Source organism: Lycium ferocissimum, chromosome 6 (assembly GCF_029784015.1).
Source record: "Lycium ferocissimum isolate CSIRO_LF1 chromosome 6, AGI_CSIRO_Lferr_CH_V1, whole genome shotgun sequence".
Taxonomy (NCBI): domain Eukaryota; kingdom Viridiplantae; phylum Streptophyta; class Magnoliopsida; order Solanales; family Solanaceae; genus Lycium; species Lycium ferocissimum.
In genome coordinates this window covers 65615297-65639888 of record NC_081347.1, presented here as the reverse complement: position 1 = coordinate 65639888, position 24592 = coordinate 65615297, and the positions used below count along the sequence as shown (strand labels likewise).

At 33.2% G+C, this 24592-nt stretch overlaps 2 protein-coding genes across 3 annotated transcripts; both read left to right on the top strand.

The window, feature by feature from the left end:
* Nucleotides 1-6772: 6772 nt before the first annotated feature.
* LOC132060912 (lignin-forming anionic peroxidase-like) lies at nt 6773-8813 on the top strand. Its single transcript, XM_059453807.1, has 4 exons — nt 6773-7038; nt 7298-7489; nt 7630-7795; nt 8300-8813. The coding sequence occupies exons 1-4, from the start codon at nt 6838-6840 to the stop codon at nt 8683-8685; spliced, it is 945 nt and encodes a 314-aa protein (XP_059309790.1). The 5' UTR covers nt 6773-6837; the 3' UTR covers nt 8686-8813.
* Nucleotides 8814-13119: 4306 nt separating this feature from the next.
* Nucleotides 13120-20696, top strand: LOC132060077 (uncharacterized). Of its 2 annotated transcripts, none has more exons than XM_059452951.1 (5): nt 13120-13580; nt 16134-16256; nt 17815-17914; nt 19082-19191; nt 20332-20696. In XM_059452951.1, the coding sequence occupies exons 1-5, from the start codon at nt 13251-13253 to the stop codon at nt 20536-20538; spliced, it is 870 nt and encodes a 289-aa protein (XP_059308934.1). In that variant the 5' UTR covers nt 13120-13250; the 3' UTR covers nt 20539-20696. The 2 variants fall into 2 exon arrangements, with proteins under 2 accessions (XP_059308934.1, XP_059308935.1); XM_059452952.1 differs by lacking the exon at nt 13120-13580 and adding an exon at nt 14030-14373.
* Nucleotides 20697-24592: the final 3896 nt, after the last annotated feature.

The window sequence follows — 24592 nt, the reverse complement described above, 5'->3', positions numbered from 1 at the left end:
TGCTAGGGATCGAACCCAGAATCTCTGGTTTCTAGACCAGCGGCTTATCATAGATAGGGGTTGGGGTACTTTGGCCCACCAATTTCATTAAATGAGAAGCAGGAGCAAAAATTAAAAACCAGCGATTTGAGGGCCAAAAATTAAAGACCAGTGCATTTGAAGGAGAATCCACACAAAAAAATTGATATTGGGTTGTACACTTTATGTATATATATATATATATATATATATATATATATATATATATATATATATATATATATATCCCCCTCTGAGAGAGAGAGAGAGAGAGAGAGAGAGAGAGAGAGAGATTAAAGATGAAGGGATCTTATTCATCTCACCACAATTCTTGTTGGTGATGATTATGGTCCTCATTTGTGATTGTAACTGGCCAAGCTGCTCCCTTATATTGTTACTCTTTCTTTTTATATATATAAATTCATTCTTATTTAATTTTTTTCAGTTCCTGTTTAATATTCTTTCAACTATTCAGAGACGCGTTTTTTTTTTTCTCTGCAAAAGCAAAAAATGTCTATGCTTACAAAAGCAAATAGGGCTTTAGAATAACTTTTAGAATTAATTTCATGTATGATTACTGGATTTTATCAATTATAACGGTAAAATCACAAAAAGGTATTTCACATTAAAGTAATAGAGTGGTGCGTGATTGCGCAAAAACTATAATAAGTGGAAGGTTAATCTTCGGTGTCGATCGAGCCATGACACATTATTAGTCACTCTGTAAATTTTATGTCCAAACAAAAAATATTTCACCTAATTTTTTTACCTGCGCATAATTTAGACAAAAGACAATTAAATCAGCATGCATTATTGCATTATATATGCCTCATGGTAGATCAACTTTATTTCATGAGTTGTGACAATTTGTTTATGAAATTCTTGTTGGATCACTTTAATTAGAATCAAACTTTCTTTCAAGATATCTGCTCTCGCATGTGTTGTGAATTTTGTCGGTGTAATTTGTATTATAAGATGCTTCACATGGCTGCCGTTTTATGGCGAGCGAAATGCATTTTAAATACGATCACGAGCAATGACTATAGAAAACGCATTATTCTTTAATATCGAGCTTTCCTGCGCGAATTTGAATTTAGTCGAACTTCAATGCGAATATCAGACAGCCGTATGACAAAACCAAAAAAAGTGAAATAAATATACAACAGTGTACTTTTTTTGGCAAAAGAATATTGAACGTAGCTCCACCCTAACCAGAGGTACACTTGATTATTATGGTTTTTGCAATGTAAACTAATTTACATCATAACCCTTTTGTCCTTAATCGATTGCACAAGAGAGTGAATTCGGTTCACGAAATGACAAGTTGAGGGGAGAAATGATAGAAATATTGGTTTCCTGCAACGTCTTTAATTTGTTTTGCTGTCCTTTCAAAACCACCCTAGCACCCCAGGTCCATCCTATATTAGCGAATGACACGGATTGAACTCGCATGGGGTGATTCACAAATATGCCTCCTCCCAACATTTTTAATATAGAACAAATCAAAATTGATATATATACACCTTGAAAACCTTAATAATATTATGTTATTTCGAACTTGATACTCCTATATCTACGTGACATTATTCTGAGCAGTTTTCTCTTTAAGTTAGTTTTAACTTTTCCATGGGCAAAATTACTTCTTTTCGCTTAAAGTTTGTCAAAAAAGAAAACTTTCCAAGTTCACAAATCAAAATATAGGAAGACAAGCTGTATACCTTTTCAGTTTGGAAGCCTTTGAAGTTAAGATAGTAGTACTACGTACTTTACAGTATATATGGAAACGAAATGAGGTGCATGTGAAAAGGCATATTCTTTTTGTTCATTTTATTAATTAATTATTCAAGAACCATTAGTAACTATTCAGTTATTTTACTGGTGCAAGAATATTCAAAATGAACATCTATATATTATTAAAAAGAGGATAGTTTTAGGACAAAAAGTAGTTAATTAGTTAATAATTAGTTATTAGTTATTGTTTGAATTTAAAAATAATTAAATATCTATTTTTTTTTTAAGTAGTGGTTGTAGTGTTACCCATGTCTTTACAATGAGGAAAAAAAGCGAAGACCAACTAAATCAAGTTTAAGTTTTAAATATTTGTAATTCATTTTCTTTTAAATTCTACTTAGAAAAATGAAAAATGAAGGTGGAATTGCTATTCTTAAAAATTGCTAAAAATTCTATCCATGTTATACTATTCCTAAAAAATTTTAAATTACACGTTTGGCGCAAGCCATGGTTGCATTATTGCAACAAAAGTCAAACTTAGAAACCAACTAGACTCCTCCTTACCTTAATTCTCTCAACTCGCACTTGACACATCTATATATAAACTCACATTTAAAAGACACCCCCCCCCCCCCCAAAAAAAAAAAAACAACCAAAACCAACCCCAAAGCCCACGTTTGTAACTTCCCCATTTTCCTCATTTTACTCTTTCATGATCACACACAACCTTCAACTCACAAATATACACCATTAGAGTCTTTCAAGTTTCACGTGGCAACTACAATGGAAATGAATTAATTTTCAAAAGTTTGAATTTTAAATTTTTGATTGAGAGTGGTTAATTTTTTTTAAAATCAAATTCACTATAAAGAAGGGTCGCAAATTGTCCACTTCCACGATTAACTACTAATTAACTGCTACATTTAAAACAAATTTAATTTATAAGAGGGCAACTTCTCTATTCAGATGCAGACGTGCTTTCATAAAAAACATTTTTCTTTAAAAATTATAGAATAGAATGGTTGGCTCTTCATGAGAGCCCTTTCTAAGGAAAAAGTGAGAAACTTCTCTCCCATGGTAAAAGAAGTAGGTAGTTATGGCAGTACTCCTCATGTCACCATTGAAGAAGTCCAAGAACTTTTTGGAAGCATCGGACAAGTAATATGCAAAAACTTTTGGCTATCTGTTTCAGATTTTTTTTTTTTCCATTAGTAGTACATTAACTTTTTTTTTACTTCACAATTCCATGTTGTTTTGTGGTATTAGCACTTGAAGCAAGAAGATAACATATCTGGATACTTGGTATTTTTATGTTTATCAGAAATATTGCTCGACTTTTTATCATCACAATGAAGTTATTGACTTTTGTGACTAGCTGTTAGTCCATGCCTTTGAATGATGCTTAATTCCTTTTCCATTAATATGTAGGTGGCGATGATATAAGACCCGTGGCCATGGAGCATAAAGTTATACATATGAAAAAGGATATAACATAGGGAATGTTGTTTTGTCATATGAAGATGCTTCCAAAGACTGGTGCTTTTAACATAGTAAGTAAACCGTAGTAGTAACGATTTCTTTTATGCACTATATCTTAACTCTAACCATGAATTTGTTCACCAGGCTTCTTTAATTATAATATAATATGGTAATGGCTGAGAAGTCTTCACTAAAGGCTCCTCCATCATATGGTATTTGGGTAATTCATGTAGTGTACTTTGTTCATTCTTCTTTTTGAATTTTTTTTCTTTCATATTCACATGACTTCCATTTTATCTACTGTCCACTTAAGAGTACTTAAATGTCTTTTATACTTTTGCCTTGGCATGCATGAGTAAGCAATTTTAGCACCACTAATCACTCGATTTCCTCTTCTATTGACATAGTAGTTTTTTCTCCCTTTTTATAAGTTGAAGTTAATTAATAGTAATAGATTTGGAAACTTATGACAAAAAAATCAAATAGAGGTTTGAAAATTCTATTATTTTTTGTTTTAGATTTTAAAGGCAAAATTTTTGTATGAAGTACTACCAAAAGTTTAAAAAGCTGAAGACAAATTTAAATTGTATTTATCCGTATTCTCTTTTGTCCTCTTTTATTTAAGAGAAGAATTGTTCAGAAGATTGTTAATAAAATTAAGTCATATTATCATAACATCGTAACTTTTAAGCCATTAAGCAAATAAAAATGCACGCTAACTCATAAAAATCGAGATTAGTAGAAAACTTTCTTTATGCAGCAATGAACACACAACACATAGCCAAATTTTTGTATGAATATTTTGAATTTAATATGATTAATTTTAAATTTTGAATGAAAATATAAAGCCTTTGAATTAGATGTGGTCAGTTTTTAATTTGAAATTTGAAGATGTAATATAAACCTAATAAGAGTTCTTTGTAACTGAGATTAAAAAAAAAACGATGAATTAGAAATGAAAGATAAAGTTATTTCATTTTTCTCTAATTTAGCTTAAATTGATTTGCCTTGCAATTATTCCTAATACATTTTTTACTTTTTCTGTATCATTTACGGAGCAAAAAATTATTTCTCTTTTTATACGTACTTTAGCTCATTTATTTTTTACTTCTATGGACTCTAATAATTCTTTTTTTTTTTTTTTAGAACAACAACAGAAAAGGAATATTCATCCTTTTCAACTTACTGCAACTCTGAATATATCATGTTCACATGTTATGCCTTATCATCATATGTGGTGCAAAGTTAAAAGTAGATAATTCTATGCTCGACAAATATACATCATGTGGTTGGGTGCCCAATTGAAGTAGCAATTTCACCTTCCAAAGTTTCATATATTGTAAAGGATACATGTAATATAATGATTTGAATTGTGTATTGCCTTCCAATGAATGGGAGCTTTTGTCACTCAAAGATTTATTTCTTTAACGGGGTAATTTAAACCAATATGTAATGGAATGTAATAGGATTTGTGGTGCGATTATCACATGTTCCATAACATGATAACCCAAACATGTCTTTCCTCTCTAATTAGGTAAAGAGAAATATTCATCCTTTTCAATTTACTGCAGCTCTGAATATATCATGTTCACATGTTTAATTAGGTAAAGAGAAAAAGATACAAAAATATTTTTTAGTAGATAATACTTAACTGAATTTCAATTGAAGAAGTATTTTGAACCGGCAAGAGAAAAGTTATACTATGAATAAGATCATGAAATCGAAATAAAAGATGGAAAAACAAAACAAATGCCAAGCAACAATATAAAATTATAAAATATAATAAAATTTCTCAAATAGAAAATATAAATAAATGCTTATTGCATATAATACTAAACTAACAATTATTAAAAATATTAATAGATTTTATGATAAAATAATTAAAAAAAACTTCTCTATTGATACATTAAACAAATTTGGAATCACGATAATACATAACATTGTTTGGACCATAAGTAAACCACTTACTGGGAAAACCTAAATCATAATTTACTATGATTAAATTATAAATTAAAAAATATGAAAATAATTAATGTTTAGTGATAAGAATGTATATGAAGAAGTCGTGTTATTTTTAGCACTACTGGTCTAATCCAATAGCTTGAGATTTTTATGATTTTCTAACATCACAATATGGAGAAGTAAATGAAGATGTTCCTCTTGCCGATGTTATTCATACAAAGATCAAAGAAACGGGTACAATAGAGCTATTAGACATTATTTCTTAGGCATTATTGGTGCTAAATGTTGGCTTCTATACGGTCTTTTCAATAATACTTGGTTTTGGCGTTGTCTTACATGGGGATTGTTACGCTTACAATTATTCGAATGAAGATAATGATCACAGGAACAATTCATCAAGCAAATCATCATCTTCTTTTATGCAAAGATCTTTAACTACCTCTTTTAATACTTCAACAAAGGATGCATTGGAAGCTCAGGGATATTTTCAGGGCAAAATAGAAGTCCTGAAGTTTAAGTTTCTCCAAAATTTAAAATTTCAATTTAAGATGATTGCTGTAACAATTTCACATATTAGTTACATACAAACATAGAAGAGATAACGTGAAAGTTGTGTACTCCCAATATCTTCTTCGTATAGTTGTTTTGTGACTATAAGTATTTTTACATGCATAAATTTTTTTCGATATGTGAACTTCAATTTAAATTTCTTTGGACAATGATATAGTTGAGAGAAGCGCTTTGCACAATGCTATAAAGAAGATTTCACCTTTTCAAGATGTCGGATCACAAATTAATTTGATTGGATAATATGATGTTTACGGTAAGTGCATGATGCTCATGTCTTTGTGCATTCTCCTTTATCAAATGATTTATAGTCACTTTGACATCAAATTTTGATGCTAAAAAGTAATTCACCCACGTTAAAAATATTATGCTTCAAAATAAAGTTCTTTTGTTTCCTGTGCCCCACCTATTTGTGTGATTACACTGGTATATCGTTGTTGTATAAAGTTCTTTAGTCACATTTATATTACAATTAATTATGTTGTACCTAAATATATATTGTTTAAGAAGAGTACACTTATGTTTTGTTAGCTCTATTCAAAATGATCAGAACTCAAAGATAAGATTGTTACAATTATCTCCCTCCGCTCTTTTTTTTTCTTTTCTTTGAGACAATCCGCGCATCGCGCGGGTACGTATACTAGTAATAAATAAAATATAACACAGAGCACTAAGATATATCTCATAGAATCTCTTAATTAAACACCAAATCCTATTAGTAATTTACTAATAGCTAAGTGATAAATAAAGGTGAAAATATGTATTAATTAACTATAACTTAGTAATAATTATACTGGTAAAGACATGTATCATATAGTCATATTACATGATTATTGGATTAGTATAAACACCATATACGGTTATGCTTTTACCATTTTTTGGGACATATAGCATGTACTTAAATATCAATTGATTTGAAAAAAAAAAAGACATGATTGATGTCTTTTGCAACCTATATAAGTAGAAAGCGGTCATTCACCATTTCTTGTACAACTCCTCTTATACTCTATTTTCTTGCCACCTTTAATTATTAGTACTAAAAATACATAACTTAGAGCTTCAATTAGCTCTTTTCTAGCTATGGCTTACACAGCAATTTGTATTCTCCTATTGCTTTCAATATTTATGCACTGCGAAGCGCAGTTAACTCCAACATTTTACAAAAAAACATGCCCTAATGCGCTTAGCACGATTTGTAAGGTCGTGAATCAAGCAGTATCACGTGAGCGTCGCATGGCCGCTTCTCTCATTCGTCTCCATTTCCATGATTGCTTTGTCCAAGTAACATAATTCGTCTAACATTTATTTTTTCTTTGTTAGAAGCAGATTCAGAATTTTAAATTTATAATTATGAAGAATCATTACGTCGATTATTTGTTTTGAGAATATAGGTTAGACTCAATTATTAATACAATATGTGGATTGAATAGGAAATTATCAACTATATATAGAGAGAGAACCAAAGATATGGGCATGAAGAATATAGAACCACCTTAAACACTTGTAAATAATTCTTTTAAAATTTTCAATTCTATTGTAGGGTTGTGATGCATCAATTTTACTTGACGAGGCTCCGAATATCAAAAGTGAGCAGACAGCGGTACCTAATCAAGGATCTGTAAGAGGTTATGATGTTGTTGAGGCGGCAAAGAAGGAGCTCGAGAAAATGTGCCCTGGAGTAGTATCTTGTGCAGACATTTTGACTATCGTAGCACGAGATGCATCTGCCGCTGTAAGTGTCATCAAAGTGAATTTAAATTATATATGCTAACAATATAAGAATCTATATATATATATATATATATATATATATATATATATATATATATATACTTTAGTATTCATATAACTTATAAATTCATGACCGTATAGGTTGGTGGTCCTTCATGGAAGGTTAAACTTGGAAGAAGAGATTCCACCATGGCAAATCGTACTCTAGCAAACATTGATATACCTAGTCCCGTTGATAGCCTTGACACTCTTATATCCAGATTTTCAAAGAAAGGACTTAGTGCAGAGGACATGGTTGCCCTATCAGGTACTTAGGCAATCTACTTATCCATGTTGAATTTAAGTTTTTGTCTTTTCACTCGGTGTCTGATTCTGGGTTTACGAACCTAAGTTGTATGCACTTATGTAAATGAGATCACTTATAGGATCACTGATAGGGGTTAAGGGCTAACTCACTTGGTGAGTTCCAATCTTTCTCAATTAAGGTGAAGAATTCAAATCCCGCTAGTAGCGTAGCATCGCCTTCTCCTTTACCCATCCTCTCCTGATGTAATAAAAAGCCAAATGTAATAAAATTACATCACGTATAAAGTAATTTTAAGTAAATCTAGGTAAATTAAGGTGACAAACATTAATTGCCAATCCAATGATTATGGTTAGCAATTTAAACTACACTGTTACCTTTTTTCATTATCAATATATATAACGTAAATCCATAAACGTTGAAATATATATGTTGTTGACATATTTCATTTGCCAAGTAACATTCTCATTTAATTTCTTATTGTAAATCAACCTCAATGATTTGCAGGGGCACACACCATAGGCCAATCAAAATGTTCTTCATTTCGAAACAGAATTTATAATGCATCAGATATAGATGCAAGTTTTGCTAGCACTAGAAGACGTCAATGTCCTAAAAATGGAGGAAATGGAAATTTGGCCTCACTCGATTTGGTCACGGACAAAAAATTTGATAACAATTACTTCAAGAATCTAATGCAGAGGAAAGGCCTCCTCCAATCCGATCAAGTTCTTTTCAACAGAGGATCAACAGATAGTATTGTTTCTAAATATAGCAATGATACTCGTGCATTCTTCGCGGATTTTGCTAAAGCCATGGTTAAAATGGCAGATATTCAACCCCTCACTGGTCGAAATGGGATCATAAGGAGAGTTTGTAGCACTGTCAACTAATTTTCAGATTTATGAGTAGTTTTTGTGTCATCTTGTGTGGTTCTCGTAATTGTTATTTGTCAATCTGCACTGTGAAAGCAGTCCTTCATATTTAACTTTTGATTCAATATGTTAATTCACATATTAGTTTCCGGACATTTACGTTGCACATTTATTCCATGTTAATCGGTATAAACTTTGTAGAACGTCATAAATAATATTAAGGCTTAGTGCATATGGCCATATGCGACGCCCTAAACTTGTTTCTTTTTTCCATTTTGACACCTCAACTAAGTATTGTTCCCCCTATTTGATTTTTGTTACCCCGAACTCGTCCTCAAGTGTAATATTTTATACATGTGGTATGGTCATGTATGTTTCGGTTTCTGCTCTTCTACTGCCAGCTTGATTAAGAGCTTCTCTTTTTTCCCCTCTCAATCGAGTGATAATCTTAGCTAAGAGATGACGTAATTAAATTGGAATATATATTAACATGTTGCTACATTGAAGATGGAATACTATGTAAGTCGGATTGTGTTTGATAGACACACTTGAAGACGAGTTCAGGGGTTTAATAGGAACAACACTTAGTTGAAGTGCCAAAATGGAAAAAAGGGACAAGTTTAGGGGGCCGCATATGCATTAAGCCTAATATTAAAGCATGTTTGTGATGAATAACATGAGTTTTGAAGGAGAAAAATTGAAGCTCAAATTGATGAATATAATGGTATACTTATTCGACCAACTTAATTGTTGAACGCAAATTGATTAGATTGTTTGAATATGTGAAATTAAACAATTAAATTTAGTTAGGTAGGTATGATGAACAGTGGGGTTAATTTTAATGTTACCATATACAAACATATGATTGTATCTTGCTTAATACTTCTTTAAGACGATGTTATTAGTGTATGCGTGTGTGACAAATTTTTGGAGTAAGGAAAATAAGTAGCACCCACTAAGAAAATATAAAGAAAAGGAGATTTTATTGATGTATATTGGTGAGTAGAATTTTATGTATTTCCTTGATTATTCTCTTCAAAATTCTTCGTATTTCGAGGGTTTAGATAATGTATATATATATATCTCGAACCTACGCTTTAAAGTGTAACATCTGTACTCTCATACTAAAACTTTATTTTATTCGTGTTTGCTACATTTATTAATACCTTTTAAATCCGAGTGAGACTTGTTTAAATGTATGAAACTCTTTCGAGTATAAAGATGATATTTTAGCTATATGAATCCATTTTAATGATAATTTAACGGTGTAAAATACTTTGATTTTTTTTACCAAAAAGTTTGAAGTTCTTAAGGCCTTCTAAATTCATCTAAAATGAAACAAAGTACTTATTTTTTTCCTTATTCTCGGTATTATTACGATTTAATTGAGAAAACTCTAAAACATGAAAGTTGTTTGTTTTGATTAATACGTTTCTAAACATATATTTTTTAATATTGCTTGATCTTTGTGCTAGGGGTCCAGTTATTTTTTTTTCCGTGAGTTTGGATGTGGCGCGATCACCTTTTTTTCTTCCTTTTTTTTTTTAAAGGCGACAACGGACGATGAAACACGACGTTTTAATAGCCAAACTTCGTTATATTCATTTTTACTTCATTTTAAATTGCAATGTTTTCGAGGTAAAGAACACCTTTTGGAATTTTCATTAGTTTGTATTATATTTATGTATATAATATATATATATATATATATATATATATATATATATATATATATATACACACACACACTATGATTCAAAAGCAAGAATTCATCATTATAACATAGGGTTTTCAAGAAAACCCACATATTAGGATCAAGATTCTAGGTTTTGGAGTTTTTTTTCAAAGTTCAAGTCTTTAATTCAAGTTTTTTTTATTATATATATGCTTGATTTTGTCTATGGGATACTATGTTCAAAACACATCAATATAACATCTGTAGTTTGCCTCATAATCCATAAATTTATTATATTCTTTACGAAATACGCATGGTGTTTAATATGGGGCCACAATTATTTTCACATTTATTAGAGTAGGTCCAATCCGAAATTATATTATTCTGATCTTATTTTAATATATAAGTTATTAATATTTATTTATGATAATTTCATTTGCTCCGTCCACTAATGGATTGAACACCCATATCTCATGAATCCATTATTATTGACTTAATGAGATACTTTAAATAAAATATTGTTTGATTTTTAATATCCTGCATTTTTTTACATTTTCATGCAATTGTATTAATATATATATATATATACCATGTTCAAAACACGATTAATATAACATTTATTTGTGAAACCGTATCTAAAACTTTATTATATTAGTGAACTATAAATACAAAGTCTTTTTGAAATTATTTTTTTTGAATATGGGTGATCATTTTTTTTTTTTACAAGATAATGCTTGATTTTGTTAATATGGGAAACTACTTTTTTACCGTGAGTTTGGAGATGGCTCCGGGTTGGACGATTTTTTTTATATACGCTTGATCCATTTTTTAGCACGTTACAATATATATGAGGCCCGCAATTTTTTTTTTACAATTTTTTTTTTATGGGCTCGTTTAATATGTACCCACGTTTTATTTTTTTTTATTTTTTAAATTTTTACTATGTTCAAAACTCATGTTGATATATATATTGTAATTTGTGCTGTATATAAAATTTTATTATATTAGTGTTTGCTAAGAATACAAAGTCCGCATTTTTTTTTTTTGACATTGTTTATTTTTTTAATATGGGATTCATTTTTTTTATATATTGCTTGATTTTGTCAATATGGGATACTATGTTCAAAACACGATTAATATAACATTGTAGTTTGTGCTCCGTATTTAAAACTTTATTATATTAGTGTTTGCTATGAATACGCATCGTGTTTAATATGGGGCCCGCATTTTTTAACATTGTTTGTTTTTTAAATATTGCATTTTGTTAATATGGGGTCCACTTTTTTTTCCGAGTTTGATGTTACGTGGGTTTCACTCATTTTAAGGTTTCATAGACAAGACAAGATGTTGTTTAATATGGGGCCCACTTTTTTTTTTTAATACTGAATGTTGTTGAATATGGGGCCCATAATTTATTTATTTTTCAATTTTTTTTTTTTTTTTTAGGGACTGAATATGGGGGCCAAAATTTTTTTTTATTTTTTTATGTTGGTGTTGGGGGGGGGGGGGGGGGTCCACGGACGGACGACGAAAGAACGTTATATGCTTCTAATATATTAGAAATTTGTGAGTAGAATTTTATGTATTTCCTTGATTATTCTCTTCAAAATTCTTCGAATTTCGAGGGGCGTGCCAATGGTTTCTCGAACCCTACGCTTTAAAGGATCAATTGTGCACTATGTATCAACCAATGCCGCCACTCGGTCTTTGTGAATAAGGATGCCAATCGAAATATATACCTCATATTTAAGATATATACACATACATACATTTTTTTTTAAGGTTACCGGAGGCACCTGAACTCCTTCTCTAGGGTTAGGTCCGCCTCTGTCGCATAAAACTTATTCCAGAAACTTCACCAAGAAGTTTTTTATTAGAAACTTTTACACCATCAAATCCTCAGCAAATGTGTAGAGAAAATTACCTGAAGAAGAAAGAGAACTCCGTATCGTATTAGCACGAAAACACGAGGACATGGTCTTGTATCGGAAGGATAAATATGTCATCTCCCTTACATACTAAATAGTAAATAGATTCTGTTTTTTGCAATAAATTTTAAAATAAAAACATTACTCTTTCCATCTCAATTTAAATGTCTTACTTTCCTTTCATTTTTTTGCCCGGATTGCCCTTTTTTTGGGGTGGTCTTTACATGTTGCCCCTCATATTTGTGGTCTTTAAATTTTATCCCTCATATTTGGTCTTTAAATTTTGCCTCATATTTTTAGTGAACCCCCGCCAGGACTTTAAGTAAAAAAAAAATCGCAAGGCAGCGTGTTGCGACGCAGATCTACACTACGCTGGAAAGGCGAATGGGCATAACTTTAGTTTGCCGAGGTTCTTTCCCTATATAACTAAAAGTTTGCATTAAAAAAAATAATAAATATATGCCTCAAGGCAAACTTTTTGTTTAGCCTTATAGGGACAGAGTTAAAAATATAACTAAAAAGTATGCCTTCCGCCGGAATTTTTCTTAAGACATAACTTTTTTAAAATTTATATGCCTCAGAGAAAATATTGGACGGGCAGAGCTAAACCCTAGGTTTTTTTAAAGTAAGGGCAAAATTCGAGCTTAGATTTTAAGCGAGAAAAAACTTAAAAGAATTCGAGGGCAAAATTTAAAGACCACACCAAAAGAAGGGCAATTCGCATTTTTGGTCAAGTCACGAGGCCACTCGATGCAATTTTGTGAAACGAAAATGAATCATACGGCCCACTTTCTTAACCTTTTTGAACATCCGGCCCAATGATCCATTAATACCCGCCGTCGGCCCTCCTTCATTTCCCGCCAAATCCTTAAACAAAAGCGAAAAATCTCTCCATTTTGGAACCTTCTAAATCTCAAAACAGAGAGCAAAAACGAAAATCGCTTCATTCTAGAACCTTCTAAAATCTCAAAAACGCTAAAATGGAAAAGTCCGGCAACAGCGGCGGCGGCGGTTCAGCACCTACAGGGTGCTACAAGTGTGGTCGTCCAGGTCACTGGTCAAGAGATTGCCCTGCAAATCCTAACACTACTACCGATAAATCTAACCCTAATACGACGACGTATGGTTCAAAAACCGGATCTAATACCGAAGCTGGAACCGGAGCTGGAGGTTCGGGTTCCAAGCCGAAGAAAGTAGTAACTAGGTCAATGCCTAAGTTAACTCCAGATATACTTTTATCTGATAAAGGACTTGGTTATGTTCTAAGGCATTTTCCTCGTGCTTTTAAATATCGTGGTCGCGGTCATGAGGTACTTACTTTTTCTTCGATTTATGTTAATACATTGATTTTTTTTTGATTCAGTTATCGCATTATTTTGTTGTTGTTGTTATTGTTACTATTCCTTTTTCTGAATGCTATGATATAATTTTGTTATTATATTTATTATATATGTTACTTTTCCTTGGATTTCTGTTAATACATGATGTTTTTTTTTTTTTTTTTTTTTCTGATGCTGTTGTCTCATTATTTTGTTGTTTGTTTTGTAATGATTTTGTTATTATTCGCCATGTCTGCTTTGCTTTCTGTATGTTATTTTCTTAAAATTGATTTATTATGACTTATGAGTTACTTGAGTCGAGGTTCCTTAATTTCGCTTTTTTTCCTCTACAACCAAAAACGAAAAATCTCTCCATTCTAGAACCTCCTAGATCTCAAAATAGAGAGCAAAAATGAAAATTTCTCTATTCTAGAACCTTCTAAATCTCTAAAACAACAAAATGGAAAAATCCAGTGGTTCAGCACCTACAGGATGTTGCAAGTGTGGTCGTCCAGGTCACTGGTCAAGAGATTGCCCTTCAAATCCTACCACTACTACCAACAAATCTAATCCCAATACGCCGATGTATACTTCAAAAACCGGTTCTAGTACCGGAGCTGGAGTTTCGGTTGCAGGAACTGGAGGTTCGGGATCTAAGCCGAAGAAAGTAGTAACTAGGTCAATGCCTAAGTTAACTCCGGATATACTTTTATCTGATAAAGGACTTGGTTATGTTCTAAGGCATTTTGCTCGTGCTTTTAAATATCGCGATCGCGGTCATGAGGTACAGTTTGTTCGCGTTATTTGTTGTTGTTACTGTTCCTTTCTGTGAATGTTATGTAATGATTTTGTTATTATTCGCTATGTCTGCTTTGCTTTCTGTGTGTTATTTTTGTTTAAAATTGCTTTGTTATGAGTTATTTGAGCCGAGGTTGCTTAATTTCGCCTCCTCTTTTTCCCGCCAATTCTTTAATTTCGCCTTTTTCCTGTACAACCAAAAACGAAAATCTCTCCATTCTAGAACCTTCTAAATCTCAAAGAGAGCAAAAACAAAAAATCACTCCATTCTGAATCTCAAAACAAATCACAAAAACAACAAAATGGACAATCCGGTGGTTCAGCACCTACAGGATGTTACAAGGGTGGTCGTCCAGGTCACTGGTCAAGAGCCTTCCCTTCAAATCCAACCAGTAACGACAAATCTAATCCTAATACGATGATGCATACTTCAAAAACCAGATCCGATGCTGTTGCTGGAGCTGGAGGTTCGGGTTCTAAGCCGAAGATAGTACCTAGGTCAATGCCTAAGCTAACTTCGGATATCCTTCTATCTGACAAAAGGACTTGGATATGTTCTCTGTCATTTTCCCCGTGCTTTTAAATATCCTGGTCGCGGTCATGAGGTACTTTCGTCTTTCAAATAAGTTTTCACATCCGCTCTGAGACCAGTCGTGTGTTTGGTATGATGGAAAATGTTTTTGAGAAAATAATTTCTCGGAAAATAAGTGATTTTCCTACTCATTTTCAAGTGGGGGAGGGGGTGGAGGTGGTTGGGGGGGTAGGTGAGGGTGGATGGATAGTGGTGGAAGTGGGGTGGGGGTAGGTTGTTTGTTTACTGATTTCTTGACTCTCACAATTAAAAGATTTTTCCTGAATTTTAATAGTATCAGTTTCAAAAAAAAAAAAAAAAAAAAAAAAAAAAGATTTTTCCTGAATTTATTCGTCTTCAAACTTTATTCCTCCTTTTGTTTTTTTGTTGTATTTATTTTGAATTCGCATAGCTAATTACCTATTTTAGCCGTACTAATTAGATTATGATTCTTTTTTAGGTTTATCATTCGCACCTTACTATATTAGTGAAATTTCCAACAGATATTGACCACTGATTTACCAAATTTTGGTTTTCTGAAGAATGTATAATTTCTGGTTGATAATATTACCAAGGCAGGGGTAAGGTCTGCGTACACTCTACCCTTCCCAAACCCCACTTGTGGGATTACACTGGGTATATTGTTATTGTTGTTGCGTCCAGAATAACCAACACTCTTCAATCATTTAACATGTCAGTAATATTAGTTCGGTAAGTAGACTTGTTTTTCCTTGTTTAGTTTGTGTAAGTTGAAAAGAGGCCAACATGGGTTGTGGTGGGATGATTGAGATCCCTCCATCCTTAACCAGAGGTCTCGGGTTCGAGTCCCTGGGAATGGAAAAAGTCTGTTGGGAGCCCCCCCCCCCTATAGTGCACAATCCGGATTTAGTCTGGCTCTCCAGTGCGGACACCGGGTGGGAAACCCAAAAAAAAGAAAAAGAAAAAAAAGGTACCCAATCATTCATCTTGTGCCTCTTTAAGATTGGTAAGTTTGATTGTTTGCATGTGAAGATTGTGATTGCTAGATGCTTAGTCCATCATTTTGGTTAAATGATATGCAGTCCCTTTAGTTGCACTCTTGCTAGAAAATGAACAATATCAAAATGTACGTACTTATACTAGTGGTACTCCATCATCTGAATGATTTGATTATAGTGTAATCTTATTGGTTGCAGGTTGCTGATTTGGGTCACCTACTTGGCTTATATGCTGAATGGCATGCTGGTTTACTTCCTTATTACTCATTTGATCAGTTCATACATAAGGTGGAAAAGCTCGGTGGCTCAAAGAGAGTCAAGGTAACCACTTTCACTTCCGCAGCTTTAATATTCCAATTGTGTTAGATATACTTGTCATGAAATGTGTGCTGCCTTTTAATTAAAAAATATTTCTTTTCCTTTGGTTTCACCTGAATATATGGTGAAGAAGGCTCTTGGAAAATGGACACACTTCAATCATGTCTAAACAAAATACTCACTCTTGAAAAAAAAATACTGACAGTGCTTTTTAACCCTAAGTCGACGAGATGCTAGAACTATTTTGTAATACTCTTATGATGTTTTAAGTAGAATATCTGCATCTAGTTAATTTGACAATACCTGCGGTCAAGAAGTCATCCAAACTTTTGATATCCTCTTGATTGTGTTAGTTTGATATTTGCGAATAGATAGTTCATTACTTAGTCATCTGTATCGTCCCTGTCATATATGAACTAAGAGGTAATTATTCTTATTTTTTGAAACTGGTAGCTGTAAAAATTACGAAGTCTAGAACAAGTCTGAGAGGTCTTGTAGGTGGACAATCTTAAAAAATGAACTTACAAAATGACTGCTAATTTTTTGTAGTTCCATGCCTATGCACACTTCAACTTCTTACCATGAATCTCTTTGGTAGAATTTACAAGATATCTCATTAAAGTAAATTTGAGGCACAAGATGTTCAGGTAAGTCTCAGTTTATCCTGCTTAGCAACTCTCTTTACATGCTTAATGCTCAATGGTGGTAAGTTTGTTATCATGGCACTTTTTAGGGTGTTCTTCTCCTTCGCGCTAGTGTCTTCTCGTGCCGTATACAATTGGTTTGGTTTCAGACCATGACAACAAGATATATCTACACCTTTCTTAAAGGAATCATTGGATAATGTGCAATGCCGTCCTCTGAAGGCGCTGAAAGATGAAATAATAATAAACACCCTTCTCCCTTCGCCATCTTACTACCTTGCCTCTGCTTTTGCAATGCTTGTACACCTATGTATTTACGAGTCAAATTGAACTATTTTTAGCTATTTTTAAGGCGTTACAATACTTCAATCCCCGAAAAATCACTTCTTATAATTTAAAAGTCCTCCGATGTTTATGGTCTCTTATGTTATCCATTGCAAGGCCTCTCTAGAACACACATGCCATTTTGTAGAATGTCCTGCTTAGCGAATTTGTTCAGCTGCATCCTACAGTCTGTAAGGGAAAAAACAGAACATTATAACCCTTTAGAACTATGGAAGATAAAAGTAGAAAAATAGGGGCCACAACTTCACCTAGATGCTTTAATTTAGTTGTATTATGTGCAAAATCATCCTTTAGGATTTCTCCGCAAATTTGATTGCCATAAGAACTGAACCAAATCATTTCATTTGCTGCTCAAGAGCATTCTATTGAGCTTAATATTCACGTAACACAGATTACATAGCTGGCTTTTAACCAGATGTCTCACTCCATTACAGGTCATGTACCCCAATAGATGATGATTGCAAGATAGTTTATTATAGGACCTTTAGTGAACACGTAAAAACAAATATGAGCAGTAAACAATCTATGTTTTCATTATCAAGCTTACCAGGGTTTCTTTTTTATTTGAACAGGTATGCATGAGAGGACTACGAGACAGGGTCGCTGATGGAGTGGATCCTGCAAAGCTGTATGACGAGCCACAAGTACAAGAACAAGAAACAAATCAACAGGGTATCTCTATCAATTCCTATTCTTCAAATATTCTTATTTTCTAAGCTCAAATTACTTCCAGCTTGTGCAAGCAACAATAATACAATAAATAGTCACTAACGAATTACTGATAAAATGCTGAACTTCCATTGAATTTTTTTATATCACTTGCTTTCCTTTGTCTCCCAAAGCATATATAAAGTTTGCAAGTACTATGATTTCAGCATTTCAGATACTAGACATTAATATTTGAAATGTTGGTAAAGTACTAAAATATTGGGTTGAGGAATATTTCAAGTGAAATAATGGTTTCTATTCACAAAGTTTCAACTTTTACAAACATTTTTCCAAGTGAAATTATGTCCAAACTCTTTTTCAACTTCATCCAACTATTGTCCAAATGCCTACCTACTTGAACCAGGAGAAAGGAAATGTAGCTGTCTGGTAATTATAAGAGATACTAAATTAACTTTTAAATGTGAATTCAATTTCTTGCATTTGCTGAGTGCTTAATACTTTTAACTCGCTTAGTTTCAATTATAGTAGTTCTATGTATTAATCCTCAACTAAGTAGTTCTATTCTATGTATTACTCCTCAACTATTACATGACATTATTCCTCTTCTCTATTGTTCCCTGAGGAGAAGAGCTGAAAAATCTCACTGGCTTGTACTTTATTCCTCAGTCGTCCATCACACATGTATCTATGTTTTGTTAATTATGTAAGATTTCATACCGTTTGAGGGTGAAACATTTAGGCTGAAAGTTAAACTTGATAATTAGGAGCTGTCTTGTTATATTTCACTAACAAGTTGTTTTTAGGCCATGGAGTTTTAAGTCCAACTTGACATTCTAGTTTTTAAAATTCCGCATCTAATGTACCCATATATTAGCCCCTCCCTTCTCTTTGAACATTAAGAACTGATCTGCTGAACAAGTAACTTTATTGATTATGCAGAGTTCGAGAAGATATGCATTTTTGTCTTAATAAGTACAGAATATTACATGCCTATGTATGCTGGTAGTCATGCAATCATGATAGTCACTTCCGAGTGCACCTTTTGTTGATTATGTGAATAGCAAAGAAGGAGAGTTCATGATATATGTGGTCCATAAATAAATTTGCTCTTCTACTTGTGAATGCTTGGATTTGAAATCAGAAATTGCACTTCCTGTATATTGAATGCAGAGTTCAAGGATTTGGAACCAACTGATTATCCAGAAGATAGCATGCAAAATCCAAATCCTAAAGATTTTCAGGAAATCATGCTTGATGATGTGTGGGAGAAGGCAATTGAGGTAAGCATAAAGAAACTTCCAACTGATTTCTGTGTCAATGTTTGTCTTATTTCTAAATATAACAAGTGTTACTTTTGTCTGGCATACTTAAGCCCAACTTTTACATCTAGTAAGTGATCATTATTCCCTGCTAGGAAGCATACAATAGTATTCTGCTTTCGTTCATTTTGTATAATGCATTTCGTAGGTCACAAGTACTTATCGAACTTTTACCTAGTATTTTGAACACCACCTTACCATCTGTCACCCCAAAAAGAAAATAAAAATAAAGAAAAATATAATTTTTGAAAATTTTGAGAGAATGAAACAGTCGTCACTCGTCCATGTGCATGATGTGCTTGGGCTATGTCTACTTCAAGTAACAAAAGATGAACTACATATTGGAGAGTACACTTACGCTTTGAAAGTGATACTAGAGTAATAATGTCACATTTCCATGATTCTGATAACTTTTACCAGGTTTCATATGAATGCCATTGGAACTATAGGGGATGAACTCTCATCTTAACATCCCTTTCTATTGGATCACATCTGGACTTATAAATTAACCCTATTCTTTGTCTATTTAGTTTCCTTGTTTCCACGGTTTGAAATTTTATGCAGTTGGCTACAGCATACACTTCCACAGCAGTACAACTGGAATGTGAGTCGTGTATGTTGAGACCAAAATCCACCCACCCTTGAAACAATTTGCCCACCTTTGTTAGTCTCTCCATGTGCCATCAGAGGAATTGCATATAGACCGTTAAAGGTAGTGCAACAGAATGGGGGATTCAATCAATTCATTCCAGGGGTTTCTTATGTATACCAATCTCGAACCATCTGAATACCAGAGGGTACATTATGCTTATTCCTATAGCTAGCTTAAGGAAAATATTAAGTTTGATTCGTAGAAACCTATCAGTTTAAAGAACTTCCAAGCAAACTCTCATATGAAGAGAAAACTTGCCTGATCAGTGATTATTTGTCAACCAAGGATCCTATAGTGACCTATCTGGCCAGTGACTATTATCCTGGCATAATTTAGTCTCGTGTGCCACACTGGTAATATATTTCGCATTTACTTCAGTTAAAAATGTTATTAGCATCCTTACTTACTGCAACAGATTTTTTGACCATATAGCTTTGCATATTTGGCAGGAGCCATCTCAACCATCCCATCAACAGATTGTTGCTGCTGATACATCTTCTGGAGGGAAAGATACAGTAAATCAGGCTCCAGAAAATGTATCAAAAAGTTCTGGGGTTATTCAGATCTCGGAAGAACAGAGAGCTCGGATGGAGGCTAATAAGTTGAAGGCATTGCAGAGAGCGGCTGCTCGAACTACTCATACAAAGTCTACATGATGGTTTTTACATAGAGCTCCATAGAGGTTTCTAACTTATATCCTTTCTTATTGTAAATTGTTCATGAGGGAGATTCTTCATTAAATGGTTAAAGTTACCTTCATCTTGAATGTCTAGAACTGGTCGAAATAATAAAACTTTTCACTCTTTCCCCCAAATTGGATGCCCTTTTCATTAATCGATAATTTTGACAATGTAAACAAAACAGAAGATATTTTTAGAGATTGCTTAAATAATCTTTTATTTTTAGCACAAAAAGATAAATGAATGAAGGAACTACAATCTAGTATTGTGTATGTCTTTAGTTGTAAAAAGAAGAACCACTTAATCCATTCTTCACGAATGAAATAACACGTTATTTGTTACTAAAATTCAGTAACAAACCAATGGGTTTGGTATTTCTGTAAGTAAGAAACTTTGTACGTACTGAGTAATTATAACTTTTTGCCGTGAGAGTTTCTTGTATTGTTCATTACATAAATCGTAGCTGTATTCAAGATGGATAAAGGTGTATGATTTATATACGAACATAAATTTATAGGTATACATGCTCCAATTGTAAGTCAGCATACTCCTACCTTTTCATAAAAAATTAATGAGGTGGCCAGTTTTGACCCTGCTATTTAAAATTATATTCAGTTTTTTCAAAATATTTAACTTGTAGACTGATGACTAAATTCAAGCAAAAGCTCCTTGCTTCTTCTTAGTTTGTAAGTAGTAAAAAACAATGACCAAAGAACAAACGAAGTCCGTTTTCGTGATCTCTTTCCATAGGCCAGAAGTTTTCACGGTATAAACTAAAGTGAAAAATTTACATACTCTTTCCATAGGCATGCAGATGAGTTGTACCCTGGGTGAGTAAAAAATTCGTCAATACACCTATTTTAACACATGCAATAATTAAATATGTGTTATATATGCGAAGAACACACACCTTATTATTCTTGGAAGAAGTAAGAAGTAGAGGGGAAATTTATCGTAATATCCATTTCATTCCTCCTCTAGGCTTGTGTCCGCGTTCCCTAGTAAGACCAATATATATCATCGGCATAATACTTGCTAGATATATCACAAAATTTAATTGCATGTGAACATGGCATATGCAGAAGTTTTCTCCATTCACGAACACTAATTTATGGATATTTCCGCCCTTACCTTCGTGTGCAAATGTCGAATCTCGAACTCGACATTGTATTGCTGTGTCGGTATGCTTGTTCATCAACACTCGGCTCTGTAACACGAGGTGGCAAACGGACCATAGCAACAAATTTTAGAGGTGTCTAGAATAATGAATTTTGTAGAGGTGACATTGTTTTTCGGTTCCATCCTCGTGTTCAGCTTGTAAGGTGTATTGGCACATTGAGATTGCTTTTCAAATGCCGAACGCAAAAACCTATGAGTTAGAGGTGTTTGGACACATTGATGTGCGTCTCGCGAACAATTGTCTCTGAGATTCCTGGAGTGTAAAATATCCATAAAGCAGCGCGAGCGGGAGAAACTGGCCTACGCCATGAGACTAAGCTAAAGTGTCAATCTCACTTGAATTTAGTTGTCTTTCAAAGCATATATAAGTGAGCACGTTTGGTGACAACCAACCAACCCTCATGAGGTGCTAACAAGAAGCCCCCCTAAGTGTGCGGCCTTGAATGAATGACATCCCTCGAGAGGGTTAGAAAAAGCACTTGACTACTCAAATGTTGAAGGTCGCTTACGAGTTAGTTGGTTTTTAGCTAACTTGTACGATACGGCGGCTCATAGCATGTAATTTAACATTTATTACTTAGTTAATGTGTATGTTATTTAACTTATATTTATTTTTATTTATTAATATATAACACATATTTAATTATTGCATGTGTTAAAATATTTATTTGAGTTATTCTGGATGCATATGAAAATAGAGGCAACGTCTTACAAACTAAACCCTAAACCGTGTTAATAAATGTAAAACGTGAGAGATCCACGTTTTACTTATTTGTAAAACGTGGATACGTTTTACGTAAAATATATATATTTTTTTTTAAACTTCAACAATCTGACAATTAAAAAAAAAAAGTTGGGGCATAACGTGGATCAGCCCACGTTTATATATTTATAAAAACTCCACCCCGCTTGATCATATACCCCTTTTGTATGTAAATTTTTGGCTCCTTTTAGAAGGACGTGAGTAAAAAAGTCAATACACCTATTATTTGAAGTTAGAAGTGTTAATTGAGACATAATACATATATATACACCTTAATTTGGCTTCAACTGGCAACTAAACCATTTCTAACACTGCTTCGAGGTGGCACATAAATTTTAGTGTGTCTAGATGACCATTTTGTAAGTTGGACTTGTATTATTGGCATAATTGAGGTTCAATGTGCATTTCTAGTGCTTAGTTACGGAGACTAAGCTAAAGTGTCAATCTCGCTTTTAGTTGTCTTTCAAAGCATATATAGACTCAACCAACCACCTAGAGGTGCTAACAAGAAGCCCCCCTAAGTGTGCAGCCTTGAGTGACATCCTCGAGGCAGACTTGACTACTCAAATGTTGAAGGTCGCTTACGAGTTAGGGAGCTCTACGGCGGCTCATAGCTCAATATAGTGTTGGATGCATAAAAGTGACGAGGCTTAGACATAAGTAACGACTGCACTCCATTGATCATATTCGGGAAGGACGTGACTTATGTGTTAATTGAGTACTGTGTGCTTGTACATAATGGGTTCAACATAGTCGGTAGCAAGAAAGACTCTAGACCGCAATTATGTTCCTATGCAGGACAAAAGCATGTTGCAAGAAAAAAAATTATGTTTGCCTCGGAGCACTTGCATTATATAACAGATGCATATAACATAAACCAATGACTAGTTTTCCCTACTCGGCAAGGCATATGCCACGTGTGCCATTGGCAGGCATGTTGCAAGGGTTAATATGAGAATTGGATTGTGCACGAACAATTAACACTTGGTGCTAGGCGAGGGACAGATATATAACCAATTTCGAGTGAGCACATAAACAAGACACAACATATAAAATGTGTGTCAGAAGTATGTTAGCTATTTGAGGTTGATGACATGAAACGGACAACACACTTGAAGCCAAGCTTTTATATCATTAAATAAAGTCAAATTTGAATATTTTGCTTATATATCCTACAATGAATCCCCTTTGACACAACCAAGAAGTTTAGCCAAGTGGTAAGAATGGTTCAAATTTACTCCGAGGTTGTTGGTTCAATTCGAAGGGGCACTAATTCGGAAGAAAAAAACAAAAAATTAAAATAATGTAGAACACTGAAACGTGAAATGAAAAAAGAACAAGAAATTTTAAGAAATGTTCGATGAAGTAGGAAGAAATGTAATCAGGGTATGACAAGGTGAGTTAAAATTTAGTGTGTTGAGGTTAGCTTAGCTCTATGCTGTCCCGCTCCGTTTTTCATCCTATACTTTTCACGTGTTTGCTTCTTCATATTTTGAACACGTTGGTGAAAATCTTGCCTCCGCCACTATCATTAAGGCAAACATTTGAACGAGGAGAGTTTCATCATAAACACAAGACTCTATGATAAGAAAAGACTGAATTTTAACTGAGTGAGGTTCTGAGTTATGCACATGCTACTCGGGCGTCACTTCCTATTAAAAAAAAAAAATTGATATGTGACAACTTAGTGAGATTGCGGGTGATGCACGTGCTATTTGGGCGTCACTTTATTAAAAAAAGTCGACACGTGACAATTAACGGGACATGCAAAATTAGTGATTCTATAATGACATGAACAAATTATTTTCCCTCGTTTTGTGGGAACTTATCAATTCTACACTCCTTTTAGTTTGAAAGAAAAGGTTTTGTTGAATTAATTCTGTAACTAAATTTATATTCTTACTAATTTGATTTAGCATCCATATTTCTATAGTATCCATAAAACAAGATTTTTTTATTTATAGTAAAATATTTTTAAAACATCTAGTATATCCTAAATATAATTCCAAAAAAGTTACTAGTACAACCAAATGAGACATGAAAATTAAATTACAAGTTGACCCCCAATAGTCTTCCAAACCCTATTCC

Excerpts from the sequence above, each read along its gene's own strand:
- LOC132060912 (XM_059453807.1), top strand. The coding sequence starts at position 6,838 with ATGGCTTACACAGCAATTTGTATTCTCCTATTGCTTTCAATATTTATG. Across the intron at positions 7,039-7,297 it reads TCCATGATTGCTTTGTCCAA|GGTTGTGATGCATCAATTTT; the intron begins GTAACATAATTC and ends ATTCTATTGTAG. Across the intron at positions 7,490-7,629 it reads CACGAGATGCATCTGCCGCT|GTTGGTGGTCCTTCATGGAA; the intron begins GTAAGTGTCATC and ends ATGACCGTATAG.
- LOC132060077 (XM_059452951.1), top strand. The coding sequence starts at position 13,251 with ATGGAAAAGTCCGGCAACAGCGGCGGCGGCGGTTCAGCACCTACAGGG. Across the intron at positions 13,581-16,133 it reads ATCGTGGTCGCGGTCATGAG|GTTGCTGATTTGGGTCACCT; the intron begins GTACTTACTTTT and ends TATTGGTTGCAG. Across the intron at positions 16,257-17,814 it reads GTGGCTCAAAGAGAGTCAAG|GTATGCATGAGAGGACTACG; the intron begins GTAACCACTTTC and ends TTATTTGAACAG.